The sequence below is a fragment of the Puma concolor genome, chromosome E1, assembly GCF_028749965.1.
Source record: "Puma concolor isolate L17-30 chromosome E1, mPumCon1.1.hap2, whole genome shotgun sequence".
Classification (NCBI taxonomy): Eukaryota; Metazoa; Chordata; class Mammalia; order Carnivora; family Felidae; genus Puma; species Puma concolor.
In genome coordinates, this window is record NC_141680.1 from 52,760,783 (window position 1) to 52,786,732 (window position 25,950).

The 25,950-nt window shown below is 39.9% G+C and overlaps 1 protein-coding gene across 4 annotated transcripts in view; it reads right to left on the reverse strand.

Annotated features, from left to right (window-relative positions):
- The window catches only part of ABCA10 (ATP binding cassette subfamily A member 10), a 71,129-nt gene that overhangs the window by 32,762 nt on the left and 12,417 nt on the right, over window positions 1-25,950 (reverse strand). For all 4 annotated transcript variants that reach the window (XR_015244265.1, XM_086687874.1, XM_086687873.1 and 1 more), the window contains 11 exons: window positions 21,569-21,710; window positions 21,167-21,352; window positions 19,830-19,977; window positions 12,613-12,781; window positions 7,540-7,598; window positions 5,131-5,241; window positions 4,391-4,566; window positions 3,855-3,974; window positions 3,480-3,618; window positions 2,046-2,136; window positions 383-522 (listed from right to left, as the gene is read on the reverse strand). Coding sequence is in view for 3 of the 4 variants with exons in the window: in XM_086687874.1 (XP_086544000.1) it covers window positions 383-522; window positions 2,046-2,136; window positions 3,480-3,618; window positions 3,855-3,974; window positions 4,391-4,566; window positions 5,131-5,241; window positions 7,540-7,598; window positions 12,613-12,781; window positions 19,830-19,977; window positions 21,167-21,352; window positions 21,569-21,710 (1,481 nt within the window). In the remaining variant the exon portion in view is untranslated. The remainder of the gene's footprint in view (window positions 1-382; window positions 523-2,045; window positions 2,137-3,479; window positions 3,619-3,854; window positions 3,975-4,390; window positions 4,567-5,130; window positions 5,242-7,539; window positions 7,599-12,612; window positions 12,782-19,829; window positions 19,978-21,166; window positions 21,353-21,568; window positions 21,711-25,950) is intronic.

The following is a 25,950-nucleotide window of genomic DNA, read 5'->3' on the forward strand; positions in this document are numbered from 1 at the left end:
CACTGTCTCTTTTTGTCTGCCAAAAATTAATAAAGGTTAAAAAATTTTTTTTAAATAAAAAAAAATAGTAAGGCCTTATTTAATCTGTGTCTCTAACAGAAATGAAAAGTTTTTGCTCTTTCAGAAAAGAGATATTTCAAAGCTTCATTGAATGCTGACAAAGAGAGCAAATCTGGGTTTCTCAGTGAAATACATTCATGGAAATTTTAGTTGATCTCACATGAAAACCATGTATCTGATAACACACTTCATTATGTTGAAAACAGGAGGCAGAGCTCTTAGGAATAAATATTTTCATGGGTATAAGCTTTCAAATCCAACTGACAGGAGACAGAATGCATGGACACTTAGCTGTAGTCTCTGCGACCATATAGTAAGTTACCTGGAAACTTGTTTGTTCTTTCCAAGGGCAAAAGATACACAAGTTTTTCTTCACTTTCTGCTCTTAACTTGGCATCAGGGACGTGCCGCCTGATGAGGGATGTGATTCTCTCCAGATTACACATTTCATTCCTGCGTAAACTAAGGTTACAAAAGAAGCAGAAGTCTTTTGAATTCTTCTCCAACACCATGGCTCATCACAAGACAGTTTTCCATTCAATAATTTGAATATATTACAGGCGTCTCCTGCTAACTTCAGGAATCAGGTTCCCAGAAATCAGATATTCTACTTCCAAGTGCTAAATGGTAGCCTTGTTGGAATTATTTTAAATGGGAAAAAATACAGGTATTACATGTCAATCCCAAACCCCCAGCCAACTTCCTGAAATGTAACCAAAGTAAGTTGAAATTTCAGTATACATATGATATGGATAGATAGACAGCAGGCTGGTATGTAAATACATATGTGTGTGTGTGTATATATATATATATATATATATATATATATATATATATATATGTAAATACATATGTGTGTATATATATATGTAAATATATATATATGTGTGTATATATATATATACACATATATATGTATTTACATATTATATATAAATAAATAAAATATATATTGAGATATGTAATATAAAATCATGATAGGATGTAAAGTACATGAAACATTACTTCTGGATCATTAAAAAATTAATAGGGTCTTTAATAAATAATTGCTTTTTTTGTAGCAAATGGCTTCTATTCATGCTAATAACTTGCTTGTTGATATGCTGTGCTTTCTAAATTATCCCACGTGGTATTCTGACATCAAAGTTGATTCTGACTCATAAAGATGTCTTGGAACACAATTTCAGACCTTCAGGGCCAATTGTTTCATTAAAAATCACTTGCTTTTTCTGGGCGGTGGGGGGGTGGGGGGGGCGGCGCCTGGGTGGCTCAGTTGGTTATGCATCTGATTCTTGATTTTCGCTCAGGTAATGATCTCATGGTTTGTGAGTTTGAGCCCCACATAGAGCTTTGCACTGAGAGTGCAGAGCCTGTATGGGATTCTCTCTCCACACCTCCTCCTCCACCCCCACTCCTCCCACACTATGTCTCTCCCACTCTCTCTCTCTCTCTCTCAAAAAATAAACTAAAAATTTTTTTAAATTACTTGCTTTTTGAAAACATAATTATAAATTTTTATATATTAGCCAAGAAATGTTTTATTGAAAGATATATAAGCATTTGGAAATCTGCATGTTTAAAACCAAGAAACAACCAACAAGGAACATGTCAATCAGGGAGATACATTGTACTGTTTATTGTAAATCAATTTCCACCAAATATTAGGTTGGTTTTCTTATACCTCTAGAGGATTATATGAAATGCCACCCCTTGTATCGACAGTCATATTAAAGAGCTACTCCATGGGCGCCTGGGTGACTCAGTCGGTTAAGTGTCCGACTTTGACTCAGATCATGATCTCACGGTTCATGAGTTGGAGCCCCACGTCAGGCTCTGTGCTGACAGCTCAGAGCCTAGAGCCTGCTTTGGATTCTATGTCTCCCTCTCTCTCTGCCCTTCCCCTGCTTGTACTCTGTCTCTCTGTCGCTCAAAGATAAATAAACATTAAAAAAAATTTTTTTAAAGTTACTCCCAGAATACATTACCTTAAATGATATCCAATACCCCATTTTTGCTTCAGAAACAAAGATGACCCTGCACATTTCAACTTCCCATTAGACAGAAACACTTTCCTATCTGAGTAGAAAGAAAGAAAGAATAAATTATGTGAATTCCTTATATGGGTATATTCTCTGCTCTGGAGACCAACACACTGAATGGGTTTTTCAGTATGAATGTAGTCTCATATGACTGAGCTTCTGGGTACAGCACCATTTCTCATCCCCATGCCTACTTTGAAGCAGGACTCAGAAATTCACTGTGTCCCTCACAGGTTATCCAATGGCATAAAACATTACAAGGAGGCCCAATCTTCAACTCTCCCTTCGTGCACATACTTTACTATGTAACTTTGCAGTGTTCTCTCACCATGATCAAGGAGATCTGCTCTACCCCTTGATATCTGCCTCCACCATGCAATTTTCTTTGGCCAATGCCGTGTTAGCCTACTTTGGCCAATAGAGGCTTGAAATGGGCTTATGCACTGGGACTTGGTCTCTAGAGCCTCAGTCCCTGCCATGAGAATGCCTGGGGTAGTCTGCTGGAAGATGAAATACATCTAGAGTGGGGCTGTCACCTAAGTCACCTTAGGTTATCCAACGGGCCTTGCCAATGGCCATTCAACTACCAGACATAAGTAAGTGAACCCAGTCACAGATGGGAAAATCTCTCTAAGCGACCCCACCCTAAATTGCCAACTCTCCAACTTATGCACTAAATAAATGCTTATTGACTCAAGACACTAAGTTTGGGGATGGCTTGTTTCATAGCTTTATTGAGGCAGGAAGTAGTGGACATGGAAGTCAAGTATATTTTAAGGAAACTTAGTATAGGATCGTACTGCACGTCAGACAGTAAACTTTCTCTTCTTTTCACGGTGTCGTTTCTGACTTAATTTGTTCCAGATTCTTCTTCCATACCCTTTTCTGGCTCACTGAAACTAGTCCTCCACCTGCCACTATGTCCTAGGCAGAACATTCTCCAATATTGCATCTTCGTACCCTCGATTAGTGAAACAAAGATCCTCTTAAGAAGGCAACGAAGGCTTGTAAATTTAGAAAGTTTTCCCAGCGAAAATTTTTTCTACCCAATAACAAAAAACTCTATGAAAGTTAATATTGGAGTTTCAAAAAATTTTAAATGTACTTGTGATTAATGTAGACAGTGAAAAAAGGTACAGACAAGAAGATACATCAAGCACGGGTCTAAGAACTCAGGGGGAGTGCTTGCTTCAGCAACACATATACTAAGAACTCATGGGGAGCTCAGCATTCCTCTGAAGCAAAGTGCATCTTTAGAATGTCATTACTCACATGGACTTTAAGCAAGATTCTCTTTAAAAAAAAAAAAAAAGACTATAGACAATATCTCTCATGTTAAGTCCTTAAATAACTAGTTAGAAGAAAGAAGCCAAGAATCACCAGCCAAGATGTCAGCCTCATCCATAATCTGGGTACTAAAAAGGATCACACGGTTTGTTTTCCGCTCCTTGAGGAGGTTCCAAACTTGGTGCTTTGAAAAAGGATCCAGTCCAGTAGTTGGCTCATCCAGCAGCAAAACCTACAGACGAGGAAGAGTATGAAAGTATCTTTCAGTTCCAAGTGAGGACCTTCAGAAAGTTGCATGGAAACCCATATAATTCCTAGATTCAAATACAGCCTTCCACGGGATTCCCCAGAGGCTTGTATGGCCCCCTATCACAAATTTCCTCTCATATTTGGTAGAGTTTAGACTTTAATGATAGCTTGATATCCTTCAGTACAAATTAATTTCAAAAAAAATTTTTTCCCTCTTACCTGAGGATCTCCTAAAAGGGCAATCCCAAGTGTCAGTTTTCTCTTTTGTCCACCAGTCAATTTTTTAGCAATAACGTCTTGAGTGTTTTGTATGTCCAATTCCATTATGACTCTTTTCACCTATCAAAAAAAAAACCCATCTACATAATACAAAATATTTTACTTCAGTTTTTCTAATAATTAGGAGAAATCTATTCTAAGAACTTCATCAACTTTATTTATGAAAAAATAAAGTAATAGTTAAAAAAAATATGGTCACGAGGGACGCCTGGGTGGCTCAGCCAGTTGGGCGACCGACTTTGGCTCAGGTCATGATATCACGGTTTGTGGGTTCAAGCCCCGCGTCGGGCTCTGTGCTGATGGCTCAGAGCCTGGAGCTTGCTTCGGATTCTGTGTCTCCCTCTCTCTCTGTTCCAACCCCGCTCGTGCTATCTCTGTCTCTCTCAAAAATAAATAAACATAAAAAAATTCTAAAAATATGGTCAAGAGCAAAGTAAAGTATTTTCAAAGCCACCAATTCGAATATGTTCACCTACCTCTTGTTCCACTTCCTTGGACTGAATCCCTTTTATTTTAGCAAATAGCCTGAGGTTTTCTCTCACAGTCAGAAAGTCAAATTGAATATTGAATTGTGGACAAAATCCAATGTTCATTCTAGTTTCTTCCATGTTCGTTATTTCAGAGAGTTGGGTATTATAAATAGTGGCTGATCCTAAAATAGAAATTTTATTTTATTTCATTTTATTTTAATGTTTATTTTGAGAGACAGAGAGAGAGACAGAGACAGAGAGTGAGCAGGGGCGGGGCAGAGAGAGAGGGAGACACAGAATCTGAAGCAGGCTCCAGGCTCTGAGATGTCAGCACAGTGCCTGATGTGGGGCTCGAACTCATGAACCGTGAGATCATGACGTGAGCCAAAGTCAAATGCTTAACTGAGCCACCCAGGCACCCCTAGAAATTTTATTCACCACCAGGATAGTAACTCTGTGAAGAGTGATAATATGGGATACTAGTTGAAGAAACCTCACATTTTATAATTGTATAATTAATACATTTAATTTCAGATTATTTAATTTCAGAAATTCAGATTATTCTCCACATAAATATCAGGGTCTATGGCAATGCCAAGAATACAGGGAACAGCAAACAATAGCAGAGCGGAGATACAAGCTTTCTCATGAATTTATATAAATATGAAATAAATATTTCCTATTCTAAATTACGCAACTGTGTAAACAGCCTGCTTAATCAGCCGCTTGTGAAACTATTTCCTTACCTTTCGTAGGAACAGACAACCCACTAAGAATGTTCAGCAGTGTCGATTTACCAGAGCCGTTATGTCCAAGGATTGCGGTCACTTGTCCTTCATATATGTCAAGAAATATGCCTGTTTTAGGATAAAAGGTGAAAAGTAGCCTTTGGACCATATTCAGATGGAATGAACCTTAAAAAAGTCACAAGAGTCAAATGTATCTTAGCACTTCATTTCACTGGTATTCGGAGATGCCCCCTGTAAGATGACGTATTTAGTTGTGTCTATTTATGAAGAAAAAAACCTTAATTTCTCTGGAGAAATTGGATCAAGACTGAGAAATAAATGTCTGCCTTTCTCCCTGCCCAAATCCTTTGAGTGTCAATGAATATATCAATTTGATGTTAAAGAATTGCCTTTGCTACCAGGAATAAAGCAGAGTAAAGAGAGTATTTGCTTCCTGGGTAAAGGAAAGCGGTGTGGAAGAACATTCTCACAGAGGCTCCCAGAGCGGAGACAGAAGGGCCAGATATAGAGGAAAGGGGTATTTATTCGATATTTAGAGGGAGGGTGGACCAGTTGAGGAGAGGATTGTAAAGTTTCCCCAGGCACTGGTCACTGTTCTGTTCCGTATGACAAAAGTATGGATGTGGCCTCTAGAGGGGGTCTGCTGGGACCCAGGACATGTCACAGGCATTTTTTTTTTATATGAGTGCTTAGGACTTGATCGTGTTTTTCTTTAATATTTGAAAAATTATCTGACTCCATGGAGAAACAATAGAGGTCCATTAGCATCCTAGAACTTTTAGAGATTCTCTAAAGATTGACAACAGATGGAATTCTATTGTCAGAGAATATAAAAACCAGGCAAACCGCTGCCCAAAACAGATGATGGAAAGTTCTCTGAAAGTAAAAACAATGCTGGTGATACTTCAAGCTCTGTTTGACAAATCTAAGTCACAGATTATAAACTTGCCTAAGTGGTGGGAACACAAACGGGCGCAGCCGCTCGAGAACAGTGTGGAGGTTCCTCAAAAAGTTAACAATAGAACTACCCTACGACCCAGCAATTGTACTACTAGGTATTTATCCAAAGGATGCAAGAATGTTGATTCAAAGGGGCACATGCACCCCAATGTTTAGAGCAGCACCATCGACAATAGCCAAATTATGGAAAGAGCCCAAATGTCCATCGATGGATGAATGGATAAAGATGTGGTGTGTATATATATATATATATATATATATATATATATATATATATACACACACACACACACACACACACACACACACACACACACACACACAATGGAGTATTACTCGGCAGTCAAAAAGAATGAAATCTTGCCATTTGCAACTATGTGCATGGAACTGGAGGGTATTATGCTAAGCAAAATAAGTCAATCAGAGAAAGATAAATATCATATGATTTCACTCATATGTGGAATTTAAGAAACAAAACAGATGAACATGGGGAAGGGCAGGAAAAATAATGTAAAAACAGAGGGAGACAAACCGTAAGAGACTCTTAAATACAGAGAACAAAGTGAGGGTTGCTGGAGGGGAGGGGGCTGGGGATATGGGCTAAATGGGTGATGGGCATTAAGGAGGGCACCTGTTGGGATGAGCACAGGGTGTTATATGTAACTGATGAGCCACTAAATTCTACTCCTGACATCATTATTACACTGTATGTTAACTAACTTGAATTTAAATAAAATGAAAAAAATCCAGCATAATTAGTACAGTCCTGTTTTTTTATTTTTTTTTTTAATTTTTTTTTCAACGTTTATTTATTATTTTTGCGACAGAGAGAGACAGAGCATGAACGGGGGAGGGGCAGAGAGAGAGGGAGACACAGAATCGGAAACAGGCTCCAGGCTCTGAGCCATCAGCCCAGAGCCTGACGCGGGGCTCGAACTCATGGACCGCGAGATCGTGACCTGGCTGAAGTCGGACGCTTAACCGACTGCGCCACCCAGGCGCCCCCAGTCCTGTTTTTTAAAATACTATATGTAAATATATTATCGAGGACTATCCCTCATAGCAGAAATGTGGTTTTTAAAAATTTTTCTTTTTATCTATATTCATCCTCTGATTTTGTACTATGACTATTTGTATTTTCAGGAAGCAAAAAAAAAAAAATTATTTTCATTAAAAACATCATCGGGCGCCTGGGTGGCTCAGTCGGTTGAGCGTCCGACTTCGGCTCAGGTCATGATCTCACAGTCTACAGGTTCGAGCCCCGCATCAGGCTCTGTGCTGACCGCTTGCTCAGAGCCTGGAGCCTGGTTCAGATTCTGTGTCTCTTTCTCTCTCTGCCCCTGCCCCGCTCACGCTTTGTCTCACTCTGTTTCTCAAAAATAAATAAATGTAAAAAAAAAAAAAATTAAAAAAAAATCATCAAAATAATGAAGTTTTTCTCTTTACCTTGCAATGCTTCTACGTTTTCAGGCTTTCCATCGTATTCTTTTCTAATATTTCTGATTCTGAAAGAAGATTAAGCAACTTTGAGGTAAGTACATTTTTGGATAACATAGATTATGTTAACTGCCAATACTATAGTTTGCAATTGCACCTGAACCTCACAAGGTAGGGTGTTGCCTTCGTAATGGGATCCAAGGAGGGCAGTGGTAAAAGCTCATACCGCCCCCCAAAAGCTTTGCCCGGACCTGCTCATACCCTTATCAAACTGGGCATTTCATGTACTCCAGGTGTTGCCCTCAGTTTGCAAATGAAGAAAAAGCCACTATTGTTAGAAAGGAAGGAAAGAAGAAGAGGAATAAGATAGGAAGGGAGGAGGCGGGAGAGACTTTCCCTCAGTCCTGCACCCCTCTCCAGCTATTAGTTAACTGTTCATCTCCTTCACGGGCACATTTATCAAAATATAGTCTCGACTCTCTATTTCCATTTCTGTATCTCACATTTACTCCCAACCTAAAGCAACATAGCTTCTGACCCTACAACTCCATTGAAACTATCCTCAGCAAAGACACCAATGACATTCTACTGAATCCAACCGACATTTTCCAGTCATTGTTGAATGCATGCTGTATTAATGGAGCACCTGGGTGGCTCAGTCAATTAAACGTCTGACTTTGGCTCAGGTCATGATCTCACGGTTCATGAGTTCGAGCCCCGCGTGGGGCTCTGAGCTACAGCATGGAGCCTGCTTTGGATCGGATCCTCTGTCTCCCTCTCTCTGCCCCTACCCTGCTCTCACACGCTCTCGCTCAAAAATAAAATAAACGTTAAAAAAAAAGAGATGCTGTATTAAGTATCTACTTTCTCCTTTCTTCTTTCAAGGCTTTATTTCTTTGGCTTCTACCTTCTTGATTTTCATATCATTCTCTTACTTTTCTGCTCAGCATACTTTATGGATTCCTTAAACTGGATTCCACACTATTCCACTATTTTTCTTATTCTCAAATCTCTGCTATACAATATTACCCACTCTCACTGCTTCAACTCTTACTTAGATTCTAATGATCCCAAGATTTGTGTCGTTATGCCTGTCTTCAAAGTCTCAAAGGTACAGCTTTTTTTTTTTATTAAAAAAAAATTTTTTTTAACACTTATTTATTTCTGAGACAGAGAGAGACAGAGCATGAACACGGGACAGGCAGAGAGAGAGGGAGACACAGAATCTGAAACAGGCTCCAGGCTCTGAGCAGTCAGCACAGAGCCCGAAGCGGGGCTCGAACTCATGGACCGCGAGATCATGACCTGAGCCGAAGTCGGCCACTTAACCGACTGAGCCACCCAGGCGCCCCTCAAAGGTACAGCTTTTTGCTGTATCTCCTCACCTCAAAACCACACAGCGTATATTATTTTTTCCCTCTAAACCACCCCCACTTCAGTTCTCTATGTCATTTGGTGTTTTCAGCATCCACCCAGGAATACGAACTAAATGGCTAAGAAACGTCCATGATTCTTTCTTTACCTTTCTTACCTCCACCTGTGGCCCACACAATTATTATAATTTAACCTTATGGATTTATGAATGTAACTTTATGAATTTATTTGAATTTATTCCTTTGTCACTTGTCCGTGACCTTCGAGTCCAGATTTTTGCCGTCTCTCACCTCGACCTCCGAACTTGATGGTCAGTTATCCATTCGCCTCAGCCTAGACCTTTGTCTCCAATGCAGAGGGCACACCAGGGACTACATTTCTCAGAAATCCTTCTCTGTATTGGACTTAAGAGACCTTGGGCAAGTGAAGACAGGCCATTGTTCCCTGAAGGTCATGGGGGCAGACATATGGGCAGACTCCAGATTTGTAGCAGCTGCTCAGACTTCTTGACAAACCCCGTTTTGCTGCCGCAGGTTAAGAAAACTGGTGGGCATTTGTCCAGAGAATCCCCCCATTCACAGCAGTTTACCAGCAAACTTGTCGAAACCCACCCATTTCCACACATCAGGATAAGGTCCTCAGCGGCTATGCCCCTGACTTTCTGGCTACAACTTTCTCGCATCTTCCTCTTCTATCTTTAGTACTTTTTTGAATTCTTCATCCCCATACCAAACCCCTTTACTTACACGGTATTTCCAGCAACTCCTTTTCCTGACCAACCCCAGACCGACAACCTCTGACCTGTTTCCACTTCTCCAGCTGTGTTGCCTTCAAATCCAATCCATAAAGCTGTCGAACAAAGGTCCGGTTGTCCAATTTGCCTCCCTAAAATTACTTGGTGATTCCCCACACTATACAGGACAGCCTGTCCTTCTTAATTTGGCAGACAAAACCCTATGTGATCTGATTTGGCCCATACCTCTCACGATTTACTTCTCCTTCTTCTAGCCTTGTGCTTTGAGCTCTGAAATGTCATTTTCTTGTCATTCTTCACACACACACACACACACACACACACACACACACACACATTGTTTCTTGCTGTGCTATGTTGCTCACATCATACTCCCTGGTTGGAAGAACCTTCACATGCCCCACCACAATTTCTGTGACCAAGACCTTTTCTTCCCTTAAGGCTCACCTCAATAGTTATCTCCTTCTGACCTTTCCCACCGCCCTTAGGCTGGGCTGAATGATCCTTCTCTCTGCTGGGTTATTCTCTGCAGTCGTCTCTACTACTCTTTTTACTAATTATCTATATAACTGCCTGCTTTCCCCTGGGCTCTGCCTGTCCTGAGGTTGACGGCCGTCATTACTCTTTGAATCCTAGATCTGGCAGTGGGCTTAATGGATGATGAGTAAATGAATGAAGTAACTAATTTGCCAGCAGAAACAGTCTGACCCCGAACGATCAGAGGGGCTGGTTTGAGGCACGTTGGGCTACCAAGTATAGAAGGAGGAGCTGTCAAGGTAGACGACAGGAGAGTGCAGGTTTAGACAGGCTAGAGCTCTCGTATGTCCCCGGGAGTTCAGTTCATGTCAGAGTATTAATGCCAAACTGGATCTCAGACCACGGGATAGAATTGCTGGCGGCATCCACTTAGGAGAAGTGAATGACCACACAACCATACCCGTCTCCGTTGCTCCCTGGATGAATATAAGTCAGGGTTAGGGTTCTGAGCATTTACTGAACCACGTTGCTGAAAGATGAGCTTCTGGCCTGACTGATGGAACTCAGCCCTAATTTAACTTGTTAATCCAGGTAAAATTTCTGGTGTCAACACAGCTCCTGGAAGCTCATGGTAAGGGACATGATAACCTGAAATAGCTATATACGTTTTCACACAGGTGCACCGGCTGAAAAGACGACTAGCAACGGCAGAATTTGAGATGTTCCAGCTCCAGGAAGTAGAGGGTTTTCTTCCTGATGTTTCCATGTCAGGTTTAGTTTTCTCCTTTCTCTGTCGTCTCCCTGTTCATGTCCCCTCCTCCAAGATATATATTTGCCAGTCACCGTTGACCTAACTGTTTCAAAATAAGTGAACTGATGCGAGCATATCTGACTGAATTTCTTTTGGATATTCCTAATAGCAAACAGTCATTGAATGCCTATTTTGGGCCAGGCACTATTCTAAAATCTTTACACATGGTAGCTCATTTACTCTTCATAGCAAACTTTCTACCAGTGTTATGCCCATTTTTAAGATACAGAAACTGAGGCACAGACCAGTTAAGTAATTTAGCTGGGATCACACAGTTAGCAAGCGGCAAAGCCAGGATTCAAACTGGGTGGTTTAAATCCACGGACCACGTTGTAATCACTATGCTCCATTTTCTTCTCAGCCAACACTTTTAAAAAAATAACCTCACAAGAATGGAATGTTTTTTAGGAGTATTTCTCAGTAATCTCCTTTAATCAAAGAAGCAAACACCTAGAAAAGCAGGCACTAAAACATGATGAAATTAGGAATCAGGAAGTCATTGTCTATGCATCTTCCTGGGTTTCCCTGAAAACCTTTACTAATGTTTCCCTCTGCATCATTTGTTATTTCTATGCCCTTTCAATCAACTGCACCCATGTGGATAAAGATACAAAACTAATATGTATCCGATTCCTATTACGTAACAGGCATATTTAATTATCTCACTGCTTCTTTAAATCCCTCGAGAAGAAGTCATTATCCTGCTGAATTACATTACACTTTTCTGAGAAACGAAGAAAATGAGGTTCAGAGATCTCACATAGTTTAGCAAAAAGTTACCAAGCTCCGAAATCATGAAGAAATCTTTGACTTCAAAACCACAATCTGTACACTCTCTAAAGGCAGATAATCCAAGTTTGAAACATGTGTGTATTATATGCACTATATACGTGCATAAATACTTACCACAATGTGAGTGTATTAGAAGACAATGCAGAGAGGAGATTGTAAATGGTGGGGATAGAAAGTAGAAGACAGAAAATAAGAAAATAACTAGGGCTGCTGAATTTTGCTGCTGACACTATCAGCAGCAAAATTCTATTTTTATTTAACTATTTATTTATTTAGAGAAAAAGAATGAGAGAGAGGGGGGCAGAGAGAGAGGGAGGGAGAAATCCCAAGCAGCCCCACGCCCAGTGCAGAACCCGACACGGGGCTCGATCTCACCACAGTGAAATCATGACCTGAGCTAAAATCAAGAGTCAGACGCTCAGCCAACTGAGCCACCCAGGAGCCCCAGTACTTCCTTTTAAAACGATGAATGAGGGGCGCCTGGGTGGCGCAGTCGGTTAAGCGTCCGACTTCAGCCAGGTCACGATCTCACGGTCCGTGAGTTCGAGCCCCGCGTCGGGCTCTGGGCTGATGGCTCAGAGCCTGGAGCCTGTTTCCGATTCTGTGTCTCCCTCTCTCTCTGCCCCTCCCCCGTTCATGCTCTGTCTCTCTCTGTCCCAAAAATAAATAAACGTTGAAAAAAAAAAAAAAATTTAAAAAAAAAAAAAATAAATAAATAAAACGATGAATGAAAGAAATTTAGAATGATGGCAGAAATACCTGAAAGAATGGAACTTTCAAAAGCACATCATCTTTAACATTTGACCTGTGGTTGGTCCCTTCTACCTTAGTTCATTACAATTTTACCTATAAGTGTACATAATTGGTTAGTTACCTTATGGCTTCTTTTCCATGGAACTCCAGAGGCACCGGTTCAAAAGAGTCATCAGGGTAATGCTCGGGATTGATTTCATCCTCAAAGACTTCATGATGAGTGTTTCGATGTTGGGACCAAAATGAAGACTTTAGGAAAAACAGTGGTGAACACGGGTGGCCACCTTCATCTGATCAATCAAGGCACATATTGTTATACACTGAATCAATCATCTACATCAGTAAAGAAAGACATTTGTCCTAGTGAAGCCTGATGCCAGTTTTTTCTATACATTAATAATTTATTTTTTCCGGGCTTAAAAAAATTTTTTTAAAAACATTTATTCACTTTTGAGAGGCAGAGAGAGACAGAGCACAAGCAGAGGAGGGGCAGAGAGAGAGGGAGACAGAATCCGAAGCAGGCTCCAGGCTCTGGGCTGTCAGCACATAGTCCAACACGGGGCTCGAACCCATGAACAGTGAGATCATGACCTGAGCCGAAGTTGGCTGCTTAACCAACTGAGCCACCCAGGCACCCCTAAAGTGTTATAAGGATTTTAAGTTACGACAGTGTTTTGGCCTTTGATGAAGTCTCAGCTCTGGTTCATCAAAATAAAAAAGCTTGTCAAAGAAGATAAAGTGGTAGCTGTTGGAAATCGTATGAAACATCAAGGACTTCCTCATTCTCGGGATTTCCAGACACTTGGATGTTTATAAAGAGAAGTTGTGTAAACTGATTCCTGCCATAGTATATGAAGAAGTATTTTTATAACATAGAAAAATGAACATTGAAAATAATGAGTATATCAGTCACTATAAATCCAAAGCCAATCTTTTCAAAGCCTGAAGAATAAAACAAAACAGAAAAAATAGTTATTAAGAACAGAGAGGTAGGGGCGCCTCGGTGGCTCAGTCGGTTAAGCGTCCGACTTCGGCTCAGGTCACGATCTCGCGGTCCGTGAGTTCGAGCCCCGCGTCGGGCTCTGGGCTGACGGCTCAGAGCCTGGAGCCTGCTTCCGATTCTGTGTCTCCCTCTCTCTCTGCCCCTCCCCCGTTCATGCTCTGTCTCTCTCTGTCTCAAAAATAAATAAAACGTTAAAAAAAAAAAAAAGAACAGAGAGGGAGACAAAAGGCTGGATGCTTGCTGGCATATAGGAAAATGGTAAAGAGGAAGAAAATTAAAATTAAGGGATAAGAAGTGGAAAGATGGGAAATATTAAAAACCTATGAGGAAAATGAAAGAAATACAAAGCAAAATGTTTCATTTATTTTATTTTATAGAAAAAAAAATTTTTTCTCAACCAGAAAGAGAATCCTTAAAGTTTTTAATGGCCTCATGAAATTACACAAGGATTTTCATCAAGGCGGTTCATATCATTCCAAGGCAAAATGGATTTTATGTATAATTGACTAAAAATTGTTGGACATTCAAATGGACTTACATTTTAATGGTAAGAAAGGAGAATAGAGCAATAATTAATACGAATTTCAGCTCTGGATCTAAAGATTCGAAGTAAATAAAATGAGATGGCATTTTAATGATGTCGCCACAAAATGGGAACTTATTCGTGATAGAAGGAGGAAATGTAATAGATTTCTCAGAGACTACAGGATAATTTAAACAGCAGAGAATCTTCACATCATGTTACACGACAAGCTATTACTAGAGGCAAATGTAAGGGGATAAACTTGAGCACCTACCACTGGAAAGAAAAGCTAGGGGGGAGCAGATACAAGACACAACTTCTAGAAGTGTGAAAACAGACAATGTTGGAGACATACAGAAAAATATATGGGGAAGGTACCTCTAGAAACTTGAACGTCCTCAAAAAGAGAAATGAAAAGGATCACGTGCTGTGGTTCTAGAGATATAATGTGGGAAAGCAGAAATGCTCAAGAGTGAAAATATGTAGAAACATCTAGAGCAGAAGCAGCCAGAAAGGGAAATTATACTGTGGAAAAGCAAAGGAAACATTTTCAAGATGCGGGGAACCAAAACTGAGAAATAAGTTCATGTTATTCATAGAAATTATGGCATTTAAAAGGAATACCTCCGTAGTTGCATGAATTTTGTGTACTCCTGCTTTGCTGTCCTAGTTAAGTGGCATTCTCTCCACTCCCCCAGTAGCCAAGACCAGAAACAAGAGCCACCCTGATCTCCTCCCTTTCTCACTTCCTCCAGCTCATATAGCATTAACTACCACATCAGATTGTTTCTCTCTCCTAAGCATCTCCTGAGTCTGTCCTCCCGTCTATATTACACTGGTCTCCCTTTTGGTCCCCCCCTCTCTCTAACACAGATTATTACGATGTCCACGTGCTTTGAGCCCATTCTCCACACAGCTGCCAGAGTGATCTTCCTAAAACACAAATCTTATCAGTGAAAGGTCCTACAGAAATTAGATCAATCTATTTCCTGCACCAGAGGTTCTAAGGCTCTTGGATTTCCTGGGCAAACAATATTTTTTTAAGTAAATATATTGCATTCATTAAGGACAGTTACAAACCTTCTATCTTGCTATGATCGCCACTGCAAAAGAGAAAAACCTATTTTCACTGCAAAAATATGGATATTTAAAGGCTATAATCTCACCACGTGGAAGACAACTTCCAAAGGAAGAATTAAGGGACAAAAATAAGTTTCGCATGATTTCTCATTTCAGCAAAAACAAGAGAAAACATGGTCAGGCACGACCACCAATACCGGCACTGCTCTGGAGAACCAAATCCCAAATTCTGCACGGAACCTCTTGAGGTGGCAGGAACAGACACCTACAGAGGGACTTCCTCGGAGGTTAACCTCAGCATCTTCGGGATCTTTCCGTGTCATATTGCCCCGTGTATAGCTGTGCACAGACATGTGTACTTGGAGAAAATCTCCCTTCCAATTTCTTGTTAGCTGGTTATTAATCCCTACCCTAAAACCACATCTCACAGCCAATCTATGCACTGGCTCTACCTAACGATTTTTATTTTTTTTTATTTTTATTTTTTTTTTAAATTTTTTTTTCGACGTTTATTTATTTTGGGGACAGAGAGAGACAGAGCATGAACGGGGGAGGGGCAGAGAGAGAGGGAGACACAGAATCGGAAACAGGCTCCAGGCTCTGAGCCATCAGCCCAGAGCCTGACGCGGGGCTCGAACTCACGGACCGCGAGATCGTGACCTGGCTGAAGTCGGACGCTTAACCGACTGCGCCACCCAGGCGCCCCTCTACCTAACGATTTTTAATTTCCCCTCCGCTACGGCTGTCTCCCATTGCCGGGTACACATACTCTTCCTTTAGGCTCCACAAAATTTTGTGCGCTCTTGTCCACCAGGTAAACTTTCTCATCCTTGAAGCGCAACTGAAATTCTTTCCTCCAACCTTTTCGTGACCCACCAACTTTAGGGCTTACCCTATCAGAGAACCTTGTGTTATCCCCTCCTATCACGCCTCCTACGCTACATTTACTTACTAATTTACAGAAGCGTTTCCAGCGCTAACTGTGAAAGACTGCTGACCCACATAAATTTTAATAAGCAGTTATGTGTTAAACAGGTACACAGATGAAACCTGATATCTCATTCGTTTCGATTTCACGGGAAATTTGGGCATAGGAAAAGAAGTATAAGTGTAAAAACATTTAAATATAACCTACTCTCAAAGCGTGGGTTTGAAAGATGTTGATAGAAATTTGGAGTAAAGGAAACATAGAGTACCCAAACAAAGGGAAGTGAGATTGAATCAAATTTATGGGGCAAAAAAAGGAGGAAGAGGAGGAGGAGGTAGAGGAAGAGGCTGAGGAGAAGCGGAAGGGGGGGGTGGGGAGAAGGAGAAGAAGGAAAAGAGGAAATAGGTTTTTCATTTGAAGCTGAGGGAAAAAAAAAGAGGACATTCCCGTATTCCTTCATCTTATGTTTATTGAGAACTTCTTATGCATGAGGTGGTCTCTAGATGGAAAAACACATTGTTTATCCTGAAGAAAGTTAAAATAGGAAGACAAACATATGCATTTATTTATTTCACCAGAAATTTATTGAGCACCTACTATGTGACAAAGACTACTCTAGACGCTTGGAGATACCAGCGTAATGAAAAGCAAACATTGTTTTTCCTCAGAGGATTTACATTCTAGACACAAAAGACAGGAAGTAAACAATAAACATAATGAATATTGAATCCTTGGTAAAACAAAACCAAACACCAAGCAAAACCAAAAAATCAAAGGGGGGTGTTCAGTCAATTTCAAAGTTTTAATCCAAGTCCTGCTAACTCTGTTCTTGGACCAGTCATAGAACCTCTCCCGACCACTGTTCTGGCATTCTCTAAGATGTGAGGCCTGTTCCAAATGCTGAACTAAATACTGACTGCTAAAAATTTCTGGTTATATTAATACATAGGAAAGGGGAAAAAATTGAATTCCATTTTCCTGGACATAAATCCTACTTATTGTGCCTTCCCGTAGTGGAAGATGGAGGCTAGGGGAGTGCCTGAAAAGAAAAGTAAGCTAATTATGAATGCATAGAGAACTTAATAAGAAAAAAGTAGATATTTACCTATTAAAATACAAATTAAATTCTAGATGGAAATATCAGAGAAAAAAGTATTTTTTTAAGTTTCTTTATTTTCAGAGAGAGAGAGCATGAACAGGAGAGGGGCAGAGAGAGAGAGGGAGAGAGAGAATCTCAAGCAGGCTCCACACTGTCAGCACAGAGCCCTAGGAAGGCCTCGAACCCACGAACCTTGAGATCCTGACCTGAGCCGAAGAGTCAGATGCTTAACCAACTGAACCACCCAGGCACCCCCAAAATTATTTTAAATGTAGAAAAAACACAAAAATTGAGGACAAATAGGTAATACGGCACAGAGTTGTGACAGGGGATAATTAACTTCAGAGCATTAACAACGATGTCTCCCTGGATTCACAAGACAGAGTTCCGACTTTATCTATGAGGCTCCTGGGCCTGGCAGGCTAAACACAAATTGACTCGATAAACAATGGGAAAAGGAGAAAATAAGAAATTCCAAAGGAGAAAAGATGATGAGAAAATGGAGAAGAGCCTAGCCCCAGTTTAGCTGGGTACACTTTGAAGAGTTCCGCAAAAAGGAATTTTTAAAACCACTGCCATGAGTGCAGACATCAGGAGAGCAGATCTGGGAGTTCAAGGTCCATTTTGCAGGCTTGAAATGACAGTAAATTTTTCTAATTACTCTTTTCTTTAAATGTTTATTTTTGAGAGAGAGACAGTATGAGCAGGAAAGGGGCAGAGAGAGAGGGAGACCCAGAATCGAAGCAGGCTCCAAGCTATCAGCACAGAGCCCCTATGTGGGGTTCAAACCCATGAACCGTGAGATCATGACCAGAGCTGAAGTCGGATGCTTAACCGACTGAGCCACCCAGGTGCCCTTCCAATTATTCTGACACTAGAAGCAGCCAATTTTTGACTGTGACCTGCACAAGGCAAGGACACATATTACCTTGGTTTTCAGGGGTTCCATATACTATATGCTACTTTTTGTTCAAAGAAGAAATCTCATTTAATTTTAAGAACTTGTTTATTTACAAGGGTAATTTTGCCAAATAATTTCGAAGGCAATTTGCTGAATGCATAAGAAATACAGTGTTTCAAAATGATAGATGATGAAATTTTAAAATGAAATTATACTAATGGCACGAATAAAAGGCATAGGGGATAAAATCCTAAAATAATAGTGTAGCAGAGATGAAGAACAGGAAACAAAAGTCTGAAAGGAAACTATAAATATTTTAAAAATAGAATACCTGGATTAGAAACGAGGGAAAGAAAGACACCAAAATAATAGGGTTTGAGGGGCACCTGGGTGGCTCAGTCAGTTAAGGCTCTGGCTCTTGGTTTCATCTCAGCTCATGATCTCACAGTTGGTGAGTTCGAGCCCCACATCAGGCTCAGCGCTGACAGTGTGTAGCCTGCTTGGGATTCTCTCTTCCTCTCTCTCTGCCCCTCCCCTGCTTGGGCACTCTCTCTCTCTCCCTAAATAAATGAATAAAAAAACTTAAAAAAAAATAATAATAGGGTTTGAAAAGGACAGACCTATTCATACTCTGACACATGAGAAGGAATTATGGATGACTACAGTTTGTGGATTTTATGTGGGCAAAAGGGGATAGAAGTATATTAGTTCCTGGGATTATATATGCATTCTATGTAGGAATTTGGTAATAATTTGATAATAATTTAAAAGTCATTTGTAGAGTTTATTTTACTAATTTTTGTAACACCATTAAAAGCATTCTCATTAGCCTGATTGTAAAAGATCATAAAAAGAGGTGTCCCTGGGTGGTTCAGTCAGTTGAGTATCTGATTTCGGCTCTGGTCATCATCTCCAGCTTCAGTGAGTTCAAGCCCCACATCAGGGTCTGTGCTGACAGCTCAGAGCCTGGAGCCTGTTCAGATTCTGTGTGTGTCTCTTTCTCTGCCCCTCCCCTGCTCATGCTCTCTCTCTCTTTCTCTCTTTCAAAAATAAATAAACATTAAAACAAAATCAAACTGACTGGGTGGCTCAGTCGGTTAAGTGTCCGACTTCGGCTCAGGTCATGATCTCATAGTTCGTGAGTTCAAGCCTCATGTCAGGCTCTGCGCGGACAGCTCAGAGCCTGGAGCCTGAAGATTCTGTGTCTCCCTCTCTCTCTCTGCCTCTCCCCTGCTCGTGCTCTGTCTTTCTCTCGAGAATAAAGAAACATTAAACATAAACATTAAAAAGGTCATAAAAAGAAGGAAAAGAAGAGGTCATCCATTAACTTTATTTAACTGTGTTTTTTCCTTCGTATTCTTGAGATGCAGAAGAACAAGTTTCCTAGAGCCAAATATTAGCAAGAGTTGTTTAATGAACTATCTTATCGTCCATTAGTTCAATTCAAGCACTAAAAAGCATCATCATAATCAATAGCTGTTATAGTTATTTCTTTCTCTTTCCCACCTACAACACACACACACACACACACACACACACACACACACACACACACACCTACCTTTATAAAAAATAAAACCCAAAACAAATACAAGTTATTTTTAACCAAAATGTTTTAACCAAGCAATTCTGGTCAGACCATTAAATAGTGGGATGAAAACGAGGAGATGCTATTCTTTTGAAACTTTTTCCTTTTCTCTGCCATCAGAAAGGCTTCTTAAATTACAAGTAGACAAATATTAAGACATTGCCTTACAAGAAGCAGAATTGCTTTAAATTCAGCTTTAACCACAATATTACTTACCAGGCAAAGCTCGCTCAAAATATAACATTAGTATCAGATAGAGAAGAGCATCAAGTGCCAAAATGAAGAAAGTAACCATCATTACGTGTGACTCTCCAGAGGGATCAGGAAAAGTAACACCCATCAGGTAATAATCCATGCGTGAAATCTGACATTAAAAAGAATAAAATAACAGTTAGATGAACCCATAAAGCTAGAGGTTTTTTTAATTAAATGGTGCTTCCTAGACAAATATAATTCATATCTTAATAGCCTTTTTTTTCAAACACGCACAGTGAACTTTTTAGTAGTATTGCTTTTTACAAATAAAATTGTCACAAGAGTGGGAAATGCTATAGAAGAAAGTAAAGCAACTGAAGAATAGAAACTTAACGGACTAATTGATTATCACAGAAGGTTTGAAGAAGGAGATTTAGAGAAGTGGACAAAACCACCATATTCTAGGAAGAGAAACTCAGAGTGGGCAGTGAAATTAGAAGACATTTAAAGGAAATATAAAAATGCTGAGGATAAGATATTGTGGAAACATTATAGGATCAAATAAGTATTGAAGACTCGAAGAGACTAATTTTAAAGATAATAAAGATAATAGCTCGCATTCCCACAGCATGTGTCAGGGACTGCTCTAGCATTATGCGTGTACAATAGCATGCTCAGCCCTCATATTTACCCCCATGTATAAAGGTGACTTCTACTCACATCCTCATTCTACAGATGAAGAAAGGGAGGCTACGGAAAGCAAGGTTACCCAGCTGGTACGTGGGCAGGGCTGAGCCTGATTCCTGCACTCGGTCTCCACTTATTACTCATTATTACTCATAACCTCCACACTTAACTGCCTCTTTAAAATGGGCACACAAATCAGGGGCCTCTGCGTGGCTTAGTCAGTTGAGCGCCCGACTTCGGCTCAGGTCATGATCTCACAGTTGGTGAGTTTGAGCCCTGCGACGGGCTCTGTGCTGACAGTGAGGAGCCTGCTTGGGATTCTCTGTCTCCCTCTCTCTCTGCCCCTCCCTCACTAGCTCTCTCTCTCAAAAATAAATAAAAACATTTAAAAAAATTTAAATGGGGACACAAATCAGTAAAACTGCGTGGTCGGATACCAGGCAATGATTTTTCTACTCTATATTTTCTAGGATTTTACAAATGATCCATGTGCCTTGTTTATTACTTTGATGAGAACTGACAACAGAATACAGCAGAACTTCTTGAAATAGAAGTTTCATGAAGTACCAAAGTTTCATGAAGTTTCATGAAGTACTAAGTTTCATGAAGTACCAAACTCTTCAATTTTGAAAATCTAATAAGTAAAACCGTAAAATCATTGTGTTCTTTACCTGAGCCATTCCGGCAGTGAAGGCAAAGGGGCTAAAAAGACTTAAGATCCATCCCAGAGATGAAGGAAGTTGTCTGTACAATACAGTGAATCCCAGACATCCCCAAAATGTAGTGAAGAGAAACCCGACCAAACTGGTAAGGACAGGTTTCTTTATCAACACGCTCAGGAGGAAAGCCAATGCTATCTGAAGGAAGAAAGAAGAGTGCCAATTGGTATTTTTTTTCCCTTTGGGAATCATTTCGATTAATCAGTTGCTCCCATTGTCAACAAACTCTCTCAAAACATATAGAAAACATGATATCAAATTAGTGACTATGCCATACCAACATCCTGAAGAAACGTCATTTGTTCACATATCTGAGACGTGAAGCAGGTAAAGAGATACGTGTTGTCCACTCACCAAGGACAGGCCATATAGGACAAAGAGTGTGACGATCACCAGGAAGCCAACAATCACTACAGTTTTGCTCAGTGTTATGATCAGAGCCATAGCAATGGACAGGATAAATACGAAGCCTGCATACATTAATCCCCAGGAGAGCCTACGGTAGAAACAAGTTGTTAATTCAGAATATCACGCACATACAAATGTTTGAAGAGGCAATAGAACATGCACAGTGGTTGTGAGTTCAAGTTCTGAGAGCAAACACACCAAGGTCAAATTCACTCCAAAACTGTGGTTGTGCACTCTCTAACCATGTGATTATGGGCAAGTGACTTTTCCTTTCTCACCCTCATCTATGAAAGGGAGTGAAACATGGAAGCTGCCTCATAAGGGCAGTTCGAGGATTAAACAAGATACTGTGCATGAACCCTTAAGCTTCGCTGTTATTATAATTACTTCCCAACTGTTGAACGAATTTAAACATTCATGTAACGATGTATAATCTGATTCTTGCAGTCAAGTGACTAAAGAAATATGAAATGGAAATACATTAATCTCACATTTAAACTTCCTTATACTAAACTTCCTTTTGGTATAAAACTTTTCTTAATGTTTAATCGAAATCTCTCAGATTTAAGTAAAGCTCATTTTTTATTCATTTTCTTTTGTCCTCCTGTGACTTTTGACATTAACCAGTCAGCACATTGCTTTTACGAATTAGAAGACCACAGTGCACCTAGGAAGCACAGAACTAAAATAAGGCAAAAGGTCTCATGGGCGTTAGCGCTGTACAATGGTGATCCTATATCACCGTAGCCAAAGCATGGTTGTTTGTGAAAATTTGTGGGAAAAAATGGAAAGGTATGTTTAAACACGAAAATAGCTCTTGCTTTTGAAAACTGACCTTTCATGAAATACTAATAAACTGCCAAGTACCTTTTATATTTACGTAGACCTTTCAGCACTTTGTATAAATAATGTATTTGAAATCCTTTTTTATAATCTTGTGTAGTACATAAATTAAGTTGTTACTATCACTGGTGAATAGCATTTTCATGTATACAAAAGGTAAGCTTGAATGATTATAGACTTTTATCCAAAGGATACAGGAGTGCTAATCCATACGGGCACATAGGGGGCACATGGACCCCAATGTTTATAGCAGCGCTTTCAACAATAGCCAAATTATGGAAAGAGCTCAAATGTCCATCAACGGATGAATGGATAAAGAAGATGTGGTTTATGTATACAATGGAATACTATTTGGCAATGAGAAAGAATGAAATCCTGCCATTTGCAACAACGTGGAGGGAACTGGAGGGTATTATGGCTGAGTAAATATGTCAGTCAGAGAAAGACAGATATCATGTTTTCACTCATATGTGGAACTTGAGAAACTTAACAGAAGACCATGGGGAAAGGGAAGGGGAAAAAAATAGCTTCAAACAGAGAGGAAGGCAAACCATAAGAGACTCTTAAATACAGAGAACAAACTAAGGGTTGATGGGTGGTAAGGGAGAGGAGAAAATGGGCGATGGGCATTGAGGAGGGTGCTTGTTGGGATGAGCACTGGGTGTTGTATGTAAGCGATGAATCATGGGAATCTACCCCCCAAACCAAGAGCACACTGTATATACTGTATGTCAGCCAACTTGATAATAACTTATATTTTAAAAAAATATCCAAAGCATATAAAGAACATGACTTAATATTAAATACAATCTGAGGGAAAAAAAATGATCATAGCTTTCCCGGCAAGGAAGTTCCTCAAAAAACTAACAACAGAACTACCAAATGATCTAGCAATTCTAGTTCTGGGTACTTATCTGAAGGAAATTAAAACCCTAACTCAAAAAGAGATCTGCACCCCCATTTATTGCAGCATTATTTACAATAGCCAAGATGCGGAAGCCTAAGTGTCCATCAATGGATGAAAGGACAAAAAAATGTGATAGATAAGAGAGATATCTATATAGACATACAGAGATACGCACAACAGAATATTATTCAGCCAGAAAGAAGAAGGAAATCTTGCCATTTGCGACAGCATGGATGGACCTTGAGGGCATTATGTTAAGTAAAGTAAGTCAGACAGAGAAAGAGAAATCTTACATAGTCTCACTTATATGTAGAATCTAAAAGAAAAAACACACACATAACAAAAAACAAACTCATAGATACAGAGAGAACAGATTGGTGGTTGCCAGAGGTGGGGGTGGGGAGCAGGCGAGATGGGTGAAGGTGACCAAAAAGGACGGACAAGTTACAAAGTAAGTCGTGGGACTGTAATACACAGCTTAGTGACTATAGTTGGTAACATGCTATTATCTACTTGAAAGTTGCTAAGTGAGTGGATCTTTAAAGTTCTCATCACAAGAAAGAGATTGTAAACCTGTGTGGGGGATAGATGGTAACTAGACATACTGTGGTGATCATTTCACAATATATACAAACATTGAATCATTATGTTTTGCACATGAAACTAATATAATATTAAATATCAATTATATCTCAATAAACAAGATCATAGTCTTCCTCTCATGCTCTCGTTACTTGCTTTGAAATTTTAAAAATCTTTTATAAGACTAAACACCTAACAATCTTACTCAATTAAGTTTTGAAGACAGGGTAAATCTTCATACATGGAAACATCTACTCCTAATAGTTAAGAGTATTTTTTTTTTAAAGAGCTGGTCATAGATTGGGGTAAAGAGAACGTGAAACATGACGATTAGTTAAAAAGAAAAGAAATGAGAGACAATGGACAATATTACGTTCAATGAGTTAATAAGAATATTAGACGTATGTTGGGGCGCCTGGGTGGCGCAGTCGGTTAAGCGTCCGACTTCAGCCAGGTCACGATCTTGCGGTCCGTGAGTTCGAGCCCCGCGTCAGGCTCTGGGCTGATGGCTCAGAGCCTGGAGCCTGTTTCCGATTCTGTGTCTCCCTCTCTCTCTGCCCCTCCCCCGTTCATGCTCTGTCTCTCTCTGTCCCAAAAATAAATAAACGTTGAAAAAAAAAATTTAAAAAAAAAAAGAATATTAGACGTATGTAAATTCCAATACATGTATAAAAGCATGAACCAACTCAAATACAATTATTTCCTATAATACTTGCTTTTGTCATTTATAAATCACGAGTGGGAATATAACATGGTATATCCACTCTGGAAACCAGTTTGGCAGTTTCTTATAAAACTAAATTACCACGCAAGCCAGAAATCATACCACCGGGCATTTACCTCAGAGAAATGAAAACTTATGTTCATATAAATAGCTGGACATCAAGGTTCATAGCAGCTTTATTTGTAATACTCCCAAACCAGAAACAACTCCTCTCTTTTTCAAAGGTTGAACAGCTACACAGAGGTATGGCCAAACAGAGATATTGCTACAATGGAATAGTCCTCGGCAAGAAAAAGGAGCGAACCATTGATAAATACAAACTTGGATGAAGTGCTTGGAAATTGGACTTGGAAATTGGACTTAGTGGGTGGAAAAAAAGCCCCAAAAGGTGATGAACCATGTGATTCCATTTATGCAGCATTCTTGAAATGTCAAAATTATAGAAATGGTGAACAGATTAGTGGTTAGCAGGGGTTAGGGGTTGGGGGATAAGGAAGAGAGTTGAATGTGGCTATAATAATGGAACAATGGAACTGTTCTGTATCTTAACTATATCAATGTCCATAATTTAACTGTATTATGATATGATACGATAGTTTTGCAAGATGTTATCCTTAGGGGAAACTGGGTAAAGAGGACATGCAATGTGTTTCTTAAAACTGAGTATGGGGGCACTTGGGTGGCTCAGTTGGTTAAGTGTCTGACTTCAGCTCAGGTCATGATCTCACGGTTTATGAGTTTGAGCCCCGTGTCGGGCTCTGTGCTGACAGCTCAGAGCCTGGAGCCTGCTTCAGATTCTGTGTTTCTGTCTCTCTCTGCCCCTCTCCCCCTCTCTCAAAAATAAATATACATTACAAATTTCTTTAAAACTTTGTATGAATCGGGGCACCTGGGTGACTCAGTCAATTGAGTGTCTGACTCTTGATTTCTGCTCAGGTCATGATCTCAGGGTCATGGGACTGAGCCTCCCATCAGGCTCCGAGCTGAGCATGGAGACTGCTTAAGATTCTCTCTCTCTCTCTCTCTCTCTCTCTCTCTCTCTCTCCTGCTCACTCTCTCTCTCTCTCTCTCTACAATAAAATTGGAAAAAACTGAGTATGAATCCACTCCAAATGAAATGTTTAATTAGAAAAAATTGTAGTTACTTGTAGAACTAAGACTACACGATGTTTTATTTATTTTTTAATGTTTTTATTTATTTTTGAGACAGAGAGAGACAGAGCATGAGCAGGGGAGGGGCAGAGAGAGAGGGAGACACAGAATCCGAAGCAG